The sequence below is a fragment of the Zeugodacus cucurbitae genome, chromosome 4 (assembly GCF_028554725.1).
Source record: "Zeugodacus cucurbitae isolate PBARC_wt_2022May chromosome 4, idZeuCucr1.2, whole genome shotgun sequence".
Lineage (NCBI taxonomy): Eukaryota > Metazoa > Arthropoda > Insecta > Diptera > Tephritidae > Zeugodacus > Zeugodacus cucurbitae.
The window spans coordinates 10,890,139-10,903,841 of NC_071669.1; the positions used below are offsets into that span (position 1 = coordinate 10,890,139).

The following is a 13,703-nucleotide window of genomic DNA, read 5'->3' on the forward strand; positions in this document are numbered from 1 at the left end:
TCATACATTTTATACGCTTCAGTTTCATGCACTACTAAGTTTTTTAGTGGCTCATGGCTGTGCGCCATCTGTGGCATGCAACACATGTGCCGCAAAATGGCGGCGTTGAAAATGATATTCAAAAACGTGGAACTGCTAACTAAAAGTGGCAATAAAACAAAACATATGTGAGCGGGGTGGAGTGTATGCTGGTGCGGAAGTCAAGTTTATTTAACCAACGCACGGTTTTATTATTGGTAAAGCCTTAGTAAAGCGCTGCTTACTTGGGATAGTAGAAGCTCGAGATATATTGAACTCTATGCAGCCTCTAGATATCTCTAGATGTTAGATTTGCTGCCTATGGTAGCCATTTGGACTATCAGCACTCAAAATAATGTAAAGTAAAATTCCCGAACGTGGAACGTAGTCTACAGCGAGTTGAGGTGTACTAAGACTAACAGAAAACCAAATCAAATGGCTGTTGGCTCACTGATGCTCCTAAATGTGTTTATTACAGAGTTTCCGAGAAACTATTTGATTTACTAATGAAAAAGCTTTCAAAAAGCTGTGCCAGAGAGTATTTTTTCCAGCGTCGCCGGTAGAGGAACCGGGCACATGTAGCAACCGGAAGTGAGATTAGGTGGGACCGGAAATAACACAGACTGGGAACCGGAAACGAAATTTTGCGGAACTATGTTTCCGGTTTCGGTGTGAACCGGAAGTGGAAATACGGAAATGAACTTTTATGGTCCTTCATTTCCAGTTCATTTGAGAACAGGAGGTGGGGAGCCGGAAACAGTTTATCTGGAATCAGCGGAAACTGAGTTTCTCATTCCTTTATTTCCGTTTTTGTTATGAAGTGAAAATCCGGAAACAGTTTCTTCGGAACCAGTGAAAACCGGAAATAGTTTGACCGGAACCGGAAATTGAGTTTCACGTTTCATTATTTCCGGTTCCGTTATAAGCCGGAAGCGAGGACAGGATATAGTTTACCCAGAACCGGAAACGTTTAAACTCCAAAAACCAAAACAGCTCACCACTCCTAAAGCTCTTTACAAATCCATAATACCTTATCCATCTGATGCCTTGTGCATAATTTTACGAAAATAAACTTTTTAGCCATTTTTAATTTTTTCAGTGTTATGCATAACTTCTACTCTGCGGTTTTTGCCACTTCTAACTCAACCGAAAGCGGCCAAAAAATGTGACACAGTTTGCCAAACCGCAAGGTGGTAGTGTCATTCTCATACATTTTTTCTCGGTTTTTTATTTTTCTACAACTTTGCATTTGCTGAATTTTGCCAACAATTTTTGGGCACTAAATTTTTAAAAATTTGTGAATTATAAAAGTGTGCCCACCAGTGTTGAAAGGAGTGCACGCACTTATGTTTTATTTTTGGTTTAGAATTTTTAGAGGTTTAAGGAAGTAATAAAAGTGAGAGTTTTCAAATGGAAAATTTCCAAAAATAAAAATAATGTTACTATATTGGATTTTATGCATATTTTATAAAAACATATTATTACAAATTTTTCAAAAACTTATTTAAAGAATTTATAAATAATTATTTATAAGACGGTAATTAAAATTTAAAATTTTTCTTCTCTTTCAGGTAAAAAAACTCACCCTTTCTCGATATGTTGGATAATTTCTGCATATGTCATATCACAAAGGTATTACTACTGTGTTGTGTAATATCATTTATTTTCGAAGATGGTTGCTTGTCACTGGAAGGTATGCTGAAAATATATAAAAGTGCCGGTTATCAATTACAACTATTCCAACATTTAAAAATTTTTATTGAAAAAAGTATATTTTCTTTAGACATTTATGAGTGGAAATCTCCAACAAAATATATTTTAAAAGAAACTGGCAACCGCTTGAGAAAATATTTCTTTACAAAATATTATTAAAATTAACTTCTTTCATATTTTCAACTTCTTTTTTCATATTTCCATAACCAATTCTATAAAAAAAATACTCAGAAGATGGCAACCCTAATGGTGAATTCCTTTTATGTTTTTCATGAAAATGGTTAAAAATCTCAATTATATTACTGCAGACGTATGTTTTAGACGACATTTATAACGAATTGCAATCAATTTGAAAATGGAATTTTATTTTTCAAATTAGTTGGTAACCTTGTTGTAAGATATTTCAACATAAATGTATATTTTTTAATAAGTTTTAATAAGTTATTATGAACAGTTATGTAGATATTATACTATAAATATTTGTTGTTCAATACTGGGCTGTCCACTTTCAATTAGGTGGCAACACTTTCATTCAAACTTCAATTTTTGCTTAAAAACATCAATGGAATATGATTAATTATTATTTTATATATTCATTTATAATATGAAAAATTTTTTAATTTTTTTTTTACAAATTTTAATAGGTGGCAACCATGGAATTTATAATTTTTACATAAATACACTAAAAATATATATAATATTCACATCTACTCTAAATTATATATTTTCGTTATATTTTAAATAAGCGATAATTCTCAAGATATCAATTTACTTCATTTAATAAAAAGAATTTAAATTTTTAATTCTTATTTTAAAATTAAACAAGAAAAAACGTTAACTTCAGCTGTACCGAAGCTAATATACCCTTCACAGGTGCATTTCTTTTAGTAACTATGTGTTTAAGCAAATCTAAAAACGTAAGAAAAAGTAAGTAAAAAAAAAGAAAACATTTAACTAATTCTTTTTAGCCGGGTTGTTTGCTAGAAACATTAAGGTTATATAGTTAACCGATCTGAACAATTTTTTCGGAGATTAAATTATTTCTATGAGCAATAACTCACACCAAATTTCGTGAAGATATGTAGTAAAATGCGGAAGTTTTCCATACAAGCCCTTGATTCCGATCGTTCAGTTTGTATGGCAGCTATATGATATAGTGGTCCGATATCGGCAGTTCCGACAAATGAACAGCTTCTTGAAGAGAAAATAACATCTGCAAAATTTCAAAACGATATCTTAAAAACTGAACGACTAGTTCGTATATATACAGACAGACAGACAGAGAGACGGGCATGGCTAAATCGACTCAGTTCAACCTACTGATCATTTATATATATACTTTATAGGGCCTCCGACGCTTCCTTCTGGGTGTTACAAACTTCGTGACAAACTTAATACCTTGTTCAGGGTATAAAAATACTAATATAATCGCTCCGGTGATATATATTAATCCCACAACAGCCTTTCACTCACAAGAGAGTAGTCTATACTCTCAACTGTATTAACCTATATTTACACATAGACCTTCCCACGTTTATTAATTACAATTTGATATATGTTTATACTAAAAATAGCAGTGCATTAAATCCAAAGTAAACGTGCGCCTGTCTTCCTACAATCAGTAGATATACATATAAGTGATTGCGCACTTAGCAATTATAACGAACGCCAGCAACTACAAAACAACTGAGCGAGGGAGTCATTCATTTCTCCAACTAATAAGGATGAGCTGCATTATTGACTCGCTTATTCATTCATTAAATCAACAACAGCACGAGTATATACAATAATATTTACATAACTGTATATATGAGTGTGTGTCAGTTTACACAGACACGCGCATCAGCGCCATTTTGCCAGCACGTGCGTGCATAAATGCGAGTATCCGTTTGTAAATACACAACACAAATGTACAACTGCGCATAAATATTTATGTGCCGACACTCGTGTGTGTTTATATACATGTGTGCATACAACGAGCCGCAGTAATGAGCATGTTGCGTATACGTCACGTTGTCCAATTAATTAATTTATTATTAAATCATTAAATAAAAACGTATTGCTGCGCAAACACAGACAAATGTGCTGCTGCAAATGAGTGTGTAAGCGCTTTTTCCCGTTATTAAGTTATAAATGGCTGTTATAACGGCATGTTGTCTGAGTGTGTTTGTTGTACCAGCCATTTTATTGCTAACTTCACTTCACATTGAATTTATGCGTAATAAAGCATGCCGGAAAATTTATAAAAAACATATATTATAGTAATAGCAGCAACTATTTTGTAAATAAAATCATTCTAATGGCAACATATGTGTAGAACTAACACAATTTTGTTTAGCTGAAGCTATTATTTGTATGCTTTGTGCTGGCGCAAATTTATTTTATAAACGAAAGCAATTAAATGAAATGTTGTGGAAGTGCATTCAAATGTTTATTTTATATGCATTTACAATTTATAATTGCGAAATCTGCATGCAATTGAAATTGGTTGTTGTGTGTGTATGTGTGTGCGAAATTATTGTGTCGATGCTAAAGAGAGATCAGAGCGGCAAAATGTAACATATGTACAATTAAATATACATACATATATATATGTTATTAAGCCTTCTGCTACTTTCTGTGTGATATCCACAAAATACTCATATTTCCTTTTTTTATATGATATTAAGTATAAATTTTTGTTGCTGGCATTACAAAGAAAATGCTGTAATAATTCTTGCATGGTAAGCAATTAAAATATATATTTTGTTGCGCATTTATGTGTATGATACTCAAATATTTTATTTTTATGTCTGTTTCATTTTATTTATTTATTTTTTTTTTTTATTATTTCTCATTTTATTTTTGTTATTTTTATTTCATTTTATTTTAAATTTTTTTTTTTCATTTTTGCGCCCCTTTTATTAATTTAAACATTATTCGCACTCAAGTGAAAGACTGAAAGAGCATACATATATGTTAAATTTTTCCTCTTTTTTATGAATAAAATATATGCTCCTACAATTGCTCTTTTCCATATCACTTCATGCGCTTTTAATTGCTCGAGTAGTCAGCCAAAAACCAAGCAATTGTTGTAGAAATTGCTTTATGGTTGTTGCAGATGAATAACATACGCATATATACAGTTGTTACTGCATACAATGTAAGAACATATTCACTTACTATATGTGTGAGAATATGATATAGCATTTTTTTAAGTTTTCAACATTATATATACCTACAATAATATTTAAAAATTATATATAAAATTGCTGCTAAAGTGTATGAAATTGAAGCATTCACAGCTTAATTAAAAATAGGTGGCAACATTGATACCGAATAAATAAAAAAAAAACGATTTAGTTCACATTTAAATTTTATACTAATAAAAATAATTTACAACAAGTAAGGAAGGGCTAAGTACAGTTGTGACCGAACATTTTATACTCTCGCAATTTATATATTTAACGTTATTTATACAATTTGACCCACATATTCGTCATATATATTGTATAAAGTCCATTGAAAGTTGGAAACCATAATATTAGGTTAGAAGCACTGAGGTCCTCGTGTTCGATATATGGGGCCTTAAAAACCTATGGTCCGATTTTGGCGATTTTTAGAATGGCGCTGCCACACTATTAACTTAGTATTTGTGCAAAGTTCTGCACCGATATCTTCACTAGTACTTACTTTATATATTGTAAAGTAAACGATTCAGATTGTCTTCAAAGTTCTGGTATATAGGAAGTAGGCGTGGTTGTGAAACGATTTGGCCTATTTTCACAACATATCATTGGGATGTAAGGAAAATATTACAAATGAAGTTTCATTGATATTGGTCGCGTAGTTTCGGAGATATGGTTTTTGACCCATTAGTGGGCGGAGCCACACCCACTTAAAATTTTGTAATGAAATTTAAGGTTTCTGGTGTTTTATCTTACTGAATTAAAGCATTTTTTCAATAAAACCTTTGTGTGGGAGATGGGCGTGGTTATAATCCAATATTGGACTGTATAAGGTAGTACCTAAAAGAAACGATTCTAGAAAGTTTGGTTGATATAGCTTAAGTAGTTTACGAGATATGTACAAAAAACTTAGTAGGGGGCGGGGCCAGGCTCAATTCTCCAAAAAAATTACATTCAAATATGTCCATAGATTTATTTATGGCTTAGTTATGGCACTTTATGTGTTTTCGGTTTTCGCTATTTTGTGGGCGTGGCAGTGGTCTGATTTGTCCCATCTTCGTCAAGATATCTTAATTTTTACTCAATTTACAGCTTGCACAGACGGACGGACAGACAGATATCCGGATTTGAACTCCACTCTTCACCCTGATCACTTTGGTATATATAACCCTATATCTAACTCGTTTAATTTTGGGTGTTACAAACAACCGTTATACTCTCTTAGCAACTTTGTTGCGAGAGTACAAAAATATAGGGACCAAAATATAATATGTCCGACAGATGGCGCTGTTGTCGACAAGGCTTTATATTTAAATGTTAAGAATATCATACATATTTCATAGTTCTTGTTCTTTTAGTGGCAGAAAACATGTCAGTATTCCTCAATATTCACTACAAGAAGAGATAGATCTATCAGATTAATGCGCCCCTTTCACCATGTCAAATTTAATGGCTTTAAATTGACATTTTCTAAAAATGTGTTTGGGCTTAAAATGGTAAAAATTTGACAATTTTTATTGTGACATTTCTTATCAAGCAAACATTTGACTCCTGACTTAAAAAAAAAACCGTTTCAAAAAAAAAAAAAGTTCACATGGCTTTGGTAAAAAAATTTTGACTATTTTAATGACAAAATTATGTCATAACTGCTATAACGTTCAAAATCCTTTAGTTTTTATAATGCAAATGGCGTTATACTAAATAGTGATGCGATTTCTGCTTATTCTGTTGCAAAGATATTTGTTGATCCTAATGCTGCACACATCGAAATTGATGTCAAATTGTCAAATATATGTCAAATAAATCATTGAATAAAAAATAAATTTGTATTTAATAAGTGTTGACATCGCTTCCGTTTGGTGTTATAAAATAAGCTAGTAAGCCTTTAGTTCTGTACAAATATCGGTACTTCAACTGTAGCTGGTCACTTACTATAGCTTGTTCTAGGAGCTATTATATACTATTACGATTAACTGGAATTTTATATTTCCTGTAAATGTAGATTAACTGAATACTAAATCTTTTTAGATTTATTTAGTTTTATATGTTTAGAATCCATAAGCATTCTTAGAACCAATCGATGAGAATCCTAACAATCATATACTCCACAATACACCTTTCTTTTCACATAATCTGTAGAAAGCTAAGCTTCAAGTTAACTCACATTTTTACAATTTCATAGATAATTTGAACATAAATTATTATATGTTTAAAGATTCGAGGTAAATCCACTAACGCAACACTATAAGTGTTAAATAACAAATTTAATATTTAATATTAACTCATGCATAACACAAGCATTATCACACTTTTATAACTTACATACAACAGCAAATCTAACGCATTTGTGTGTGACTTAGAATTAGAACTAGAATTCCACATTATTTCGCTTCCTTTATATAGCGAACATTATACACATTCTTTTATGCAATCAAATTGCTACCACAAAAGCTCGTGTTCTTTAACAATACCAAATCGTTTGGCATCCGCACACACGCATTCATCAAAATCCATCCGTTTCCGCTGCGATATCCGATGAGACTTCCTGCGCCACTGTCACCTGCCTGGCTAAGCTGTTTCTGCTTTTCACACATGCGCCATTGTTTGCCATTTGCTAAGCAAGCGTAGGTAAACACGGCTTGATTTATAAGTATATGTATGTATGTATATAGCTTTATGTATTGGAACGCATATAGGTTAACAAATTTCTATGTCATTATGCTTTCCCTTTGCATTGTTGTTGTTAGGTAAATTTCTATTTGTTGTTTTCCGACCGCAGTCAGTTTGAATGAACAACTCAGCTAGACTCTGGACTGACAGGTGTATTTATTACCAGGAAAAATTGCTCTGCTTTTGTTCTGTTGTTGGATTTTTTTGTTGTATTGCTTCCGTTTTTGCTTAGGCAAGTCGCTTTCTACTACGAACTACGAGGTCCAGACGTGCAGGTCAAATAAGCAAAGGAAGAAGAAGTTGAAGTAAAGAGTGGTGGATCAAAGGTAGAAGCATTGGTGAACGCAAATTTAGTGGTAATACTACTAGTAATAGCGAGAATTGCAGGGTATTTGTACGAAAAATAGTAGTAGGGTTCACAGTGGTTTCCAAAAATAGTGGTACTATATAAGAAATGCTATAAGTAACGGCAATGGTTGGTATTGGTATACAACTTTGCTTCCGCAGTTTTTTTGTAAATTTAAGGCATTTTTCACTTAGAACAGCCTCACCGTACGTATAAGAAAGCATTCGATGAGCCTCAGCCGCACTTTTCTTGGAATTAAAAAATAAAAGCAAAATTTTCCGCAAATGTCGAGAATTCGACTCAAAAAGTCACATTTTCAGTTGAGAATAAGTTTGAGATGTAAACAGATCTCTACAAATTTTTTATTGGGTTAATGTTGATACAAATGTCCAAAATCGATATAAAAAAATCGATTTAATCGACCAGTGCTTGACCCTAGAGACATCTATTGGAAAACGGCGGAAGCAAAGTTGTAGACCTAATACCTACTAGTTTGAATAGCAGAACTTGTCAAAATATCTCTGGATCTGCATAGAAACTGCACGCATTAAATAAATACCGCTCCAACAACAACAGTTTAACACAAAAAGTTCAGTAACTTCTTTAACGAACCGACGTAATGCATAAAGGCGGCGAACTGTAAAATGAAGAGAGCATAAAATGTGACATTAGCGTTGCATAAGCCAGTATTTGCATATATTTTTTTGGTATGTGACCTTATATAACTAACTAACGCTGTATAAGAACCAACTAACTTTAGGAGGCACGTTGAAAATATGCAGAATTACGCGTCACAGTTCACCTTCACAAATGACACGCGCACCCATAAACATTTGGGATCTTTTAGTAGCAAGCATGCGAGATTTACTCATAGATGTGTGTGTATATATAGAGAGACAAAGAAGCTTACACTTTCATCACCTGCTGAGTTTTATTGCTCGTTAACTCCCAAGTTGAAACTCAAATGCAATTTTGCAAGGGCCTCGTGGCATTTAGGAAGTATATATATACCATAGATATATAACATCTCTGTTATGCTATTCTAAAATGGGTCCCAGAAGACCAAACCAGCAGATTCTCCGGAGAACAAATTTTCGGGAAGTTGTTAGTAATACGAATACAAAGTTTAACAATGTCTACCTAGCGATGTCTGATGTTTGTAAAAACGTTTTTGGGGTTTAGCTAAAGATTTTGACCAATAATATATATTTCCGTTGCCAAAACACATTATAACCTTATTTTATTGACGCAGCTTTAATACTAGCCGATATATTTTATAAATAATCAATCGGAGGGAGAGGAAAAATTAGTTTAGACTCATTCAAAGATAGAGAGAGAGAGAGGTGTGTATTCAATACGACCGCAGAGCTTCAATACTGGACTTAGATTCGATGACAGTACGATCTAAGCTAGTTAGAGTTTGCTATACGAATTGTGAGGGTACCCGGTCACCGCGGAATCGCTGGAAATTACAGAGCGAACCAGCTTGCAAGAGAGGGTACCGCAGTGGAAGCAGATGGGTAGCCCGTGGACCACTTGCGCTGGAGCGCTGGACATACGGACTAGGTGTGAACTCGCCAATCGTTGGACAACAACCAGCACAAGATCTTTCTGATCCGCGATGGACCGAAAACGTTCATTACAGCCTCTTAGGAAGGTGCATCTCGCCGCTATCATTGGTGAGCTTACTGGACATTGTCCAAGATAGTCAAGCAAGATTGAGATCAGGGATCATACAAGACACAAGTTGCTAAAGCTGTTTGGAAGAAGGCGAAGAAGAATCATACAAGCACTTGCTCCCTCAATGTCCAGTATTCGCCAGACTAAGGTTAAAACACCTCTGTAGGGAAACCTTCGGCAAACCCTGCGAATTGTTTGGAATTGACATAAGCCGATTTAAGAACTATGTTATAGAGTTCAAGCGCTCTGTCGAATCGATCCGTCAGTAGTATCTGGGTACCACAAAGGACAGTTTAAGTTGTTTATGTGAGATTGAGTTAGTACAGTCGTAGAGATCTCCCCCTTGACCTAACTATCCAAAGTAGTAGACATAATTATACTGGATATATAGGAACTAAAGAAACAAATGAACCGATTCCATATTTGACATCGAGTAACATAATTTGCGCCAAAGTCTACTATGATTCCAAAGGTATATAGAATAATAACACATATACATACAAGCAACCGCAAAAAATTTTGTAAGAAAAACGCAGGAAATGCAAAAAAGATAAGAAGAACTTTGTGATAACATTGTATATAGTCCTTTTAGTAACAAAAGACATTTCTCCCAACCCTATTATATACGAATAAACGTAGAAAGACAAGTACAATCATTTGTCATAAAATTATGCATATACCTTACATGCCACCCCTGCAGACAGTGTATACTTATTAACCTATATCCATATCATCACTCCGTCTCTCCTTACATAAATAAGACCCAACATAATGGCTTTTGTATGTTCTTATACTTTATTTCTTGCGACATATATCCTTCGCGCAAGCAAAATTTCCCCTATCTACTATTGCTGTGCATATTGTGTGAAGAGCCTGAGTGGTATATGCGCCAACTTGTCTCAATGTGACATCATCATAATTCAGACGCTTGACCTCAATTTGCTGGTCACATCACTCAGCGTGATCTGTCGGCGGCGGCTTTTTGTCAAGCGCGACGTCAACTCAGCGGTGGTCATAAATGCGTGTATATGTATGTATGTAGGGTAGAGTGTTACCAATATGCATTTGCCCCATCACACATTTGCAGATGCAGAGACATACTTCGAAATTCGCTGTAACCCCCTTTCTGGAACGTCACTGCCAGCGCCATGTCATTTGTCCCAGCTACTTCGTTAGACACTTTTGTGTTGTTGTTGCCACTGGTCAAGTTGTGGCAGACGCGAAATTTGCATTTGAGCTATGAGTTAATGGCTTTGAGTAAGCAAAACAAATCAGGGTAATGGATTGACCGTTATGTTTTTGTTGTTGCAGGTGAAATCTAGGTTTGCAAAACTTGAATGTAGATTTGATTTTGTGACGAGCTTTTTATTATCGTGAATTTCAATTGCATTAAAGTTTTCAGAGTGAACTCGTTTATATGATGTAGAGTTGCCAACAAATGAAAATTTTAAAATTAAATAATTTAAAAAATCTGTGTCACATATAAAAGCGTTTCATTCAGCCTTCAAGGAATAATAGATAAATATATAAATACTTTGGAATAACGTAGATAAATATATAAATATTTTGGAATAGAGTTGCCACCTGCCAACAAAAAAATGTAAAAACAAACGGTAATTTTGCAAAATCATGTTCCCTAAAATATGGCAAATTTTCGAAAAATCTACAAAAAAACTTTTAAGTAATATTTAAAAACAGAGTTGCCACCTTTATAAAAAAAATTTAACAAAAATTTTCAATACTCTCTAATATGCAAGAATTCCCAAAGAAATTCCTAAGGGACTTAAATTTTGCATTATTTTGAAACAAAGTTACCACCTATACAAAAATTTCAAAACAATATTTTTTTACGCCGTCAAAATTTCTAAAATATACATTTGTTTCAGAAACATTTTCGTAAGTCAAACGCACTTAAGATTTTCTTTCGGAAAATATCAATTTTTTTTAAATAAATCCTTAATATTTATTGATGGCAAATCTTCGAAGTTCATGTTAACCGAAAAAATCGTGACTTTAGCAGCTTTGCAGCTTTAAAATAGAATTCACAGTTCCAAAATGAATAAAAAATCCTACTAGTTTCATTAGAGAGAAATTGATAGCCATCTCCTCAGTGGTGGATGTGACTGTACCTTCACGAATTACACTAACTTTCTTACTTCCATGCTATAATATCTTCTCTGAAATGTTATCGATTATATTTAAAAGTTTCCACTTCTATCGTAGCCGAATAAATATTTGCAATTTTACTTTTTTAATCCTGATATAGAAGTCTAGTGAGGTCTATTCTATTCTACCTTATTTTAAACAAAATAAATTGAAATACCTTGAGCTCCTGTCAGGGAGACTCATATTGTTCAAACATACGATTGTTATACTCTCTCAACAAAGTTGTTAAGAGAGTATTATTGTTTTGTTCACATAACAGTTGTTTGTAAGTCATAAAACTAAACGAGTTAGATATACGGTTATACATATCAAAATGATCAGGATGATGAAAATGGGCGAAATCGGTTCACAACCACGTCTACTTTCCATATAACTCAATTTTGAATTCCATCTGATTCCTTCACTTTATAATGTATATATAAGGAACCGATGAAGATAGCGGAATACAATTTTACACAAATACTGTATTAGAAGTGTCGAAATCGGACTATAACTTTTCAAGACCCCGGATATCGAACATGAAGAACTCAGTGTCTAATGATAATTTATCACCGAAAATATTGGTGAAATCTTAGGTCTTCTAATTCAATTAAGAGGGAACATTTTTACAATAGCTCCCATATACCTTACATACGGATTATCAAACTTCAGGAGGACTTTATACAGGTGGACGCATATATCGGTTAATATGTGAGATATCTTAGGAAAATTAAGTGAGCATATAGTCTTGAATATAGTGTATCTTGGTGGTGAAAATGTGTGAAATCGGTTCAGGAATTACCTCAGCCCTCATATACTATACAGAGGTAGTCAAAATTATTTACACATCGGACGTTTTTTTACAAGTTTCACACAAAAAGCTTTAGCTTGTTGTTGCTGTTGTCGCAGGGGAACAAAATGCTATGTTGTTGTAAACCTTGATCTATTCCCGAGCGAATGAAGTCGGTTTGGCAAGAATAGCTAGAAATATGGCGGAGAAATAAGCAAATGAACTGAAGACTCGGAGTAGTCAAAAGTATTTACACACATTTTTTTTGCGTCAAAAGTATTTACACACGGCGATTTAGCCTTTATCCTTGGATTTGATTTGAGCAAAAGTAGTAATTTGATTCTATTGCATTCTAAACACAAACATTCAGCCTTAAAATATAAAAATTGGTAAATAAAATATCGAAAACAAAGGAATTATCGATTATAATTAGATTGGAGACTGTTACTAAGTTTAAGACTCGGGTTTAGGCTTCGGAGTTAGTTAAAATTTATAGAATTTGATGGAATACTGTTTATAATGTTATTAAAAAGAAGGAAACGAAGTATTGCAAGGACAATTTAAAGATAATTGGGCGGAAACCTGTGATAACTCAAAGAGAATGCAGAAGATTAGTAGGAGATGTCATACAAAATCCCACAAATAGTCCTCTTAATATTGCAGCATCATCGAATCAGCATATTGCATGAACAGCCAATAATGCTACACTGCTAAGGACATTTAAAAATAGTAACATAAATACATACGTTGTGCATAAAGTTGACCACTTCCGAAAACAAATAAGGTTTATTTCCGATACAAAAAAGCGATATGCCTCTCATTTGCCTTAAAATGCATGCTAAAGCCGGTCGTGGGCAGATAAGGCTAAAGTTTAGTTCCAGGGCTTCTTTAGTAAACGCTTTATGCATTTACCACATGAAAAGAAGAATAATGCAGTTTAGACGCTAAATAGAGACGGGAGTGACATTATGATTTTTTGAAATTCTTTTGGAAATTTTCCTTACTTCTGTTTTGAAGATTTGGTACTAATTTAGGGACCCTAAATCATCCGGATATATCAGAATTCACATGACCATGCCATTCTAGTGGTCCGTCGGCCTTTTCCAACTATTGACTACATTTTACAACAGGATAATGCTCCATTTCATGAAGGATCTTTACCTTCAAAAGTTTC

At 33.6% G+C, this 13,703-nt stretch overlaps 1 protein-coding gene and 1 long non-coding RNA gene across 3 annotated transcripts in view; one reads left to right on the plus strand and one right to left on the minus strand.

Moving 5' to 3' along the window:
• LOC128921605 (uncharacterized) overlaps positions 1-3,314 on the minus strand; it is a 118,663-nt gene extending 115,349 nt beyond the window's left edge. Inside the window, exons 1-2 of the long non-coding RNA XR_008471036.1 lie at positions 2,740-3,314; positions 1,604-1,716 (exon numbers count right to left, since the gene is read on the minus strand). This is a non-coding gene — a long non-coding RNA (uncharacterized LOC128921605). The remainder of the gene's footprint in view (positions 1-1,603; positions 1,717-2,739) is intronic.
• LOC105209366 (mucin-2) overlaps positions 1-13,703 on the plus strand; it is a 273,739-nt gene that overhangs the window by 253,317 nt on the left and 6,719 nt on the right. Inside the window, exon 4 of one of the 2 annotated variants that reach the window (XM_054229694.1) lies at positions 1,590-1,711. The exons of the other annotated variant lie outside the window; for it this stretch is intronic. Coding sequence (XP_054085669.1) covers positions 1,615-1,711 — 97 coding nt within the window. The 5' untranslated portion in view covers positions 1,590-1,614. The remainder of the gene's footprint in view (positions 1-1,589; positions 1,712-13,703) is intronic. 2 annotated transcript variants of the gene reach the window in all.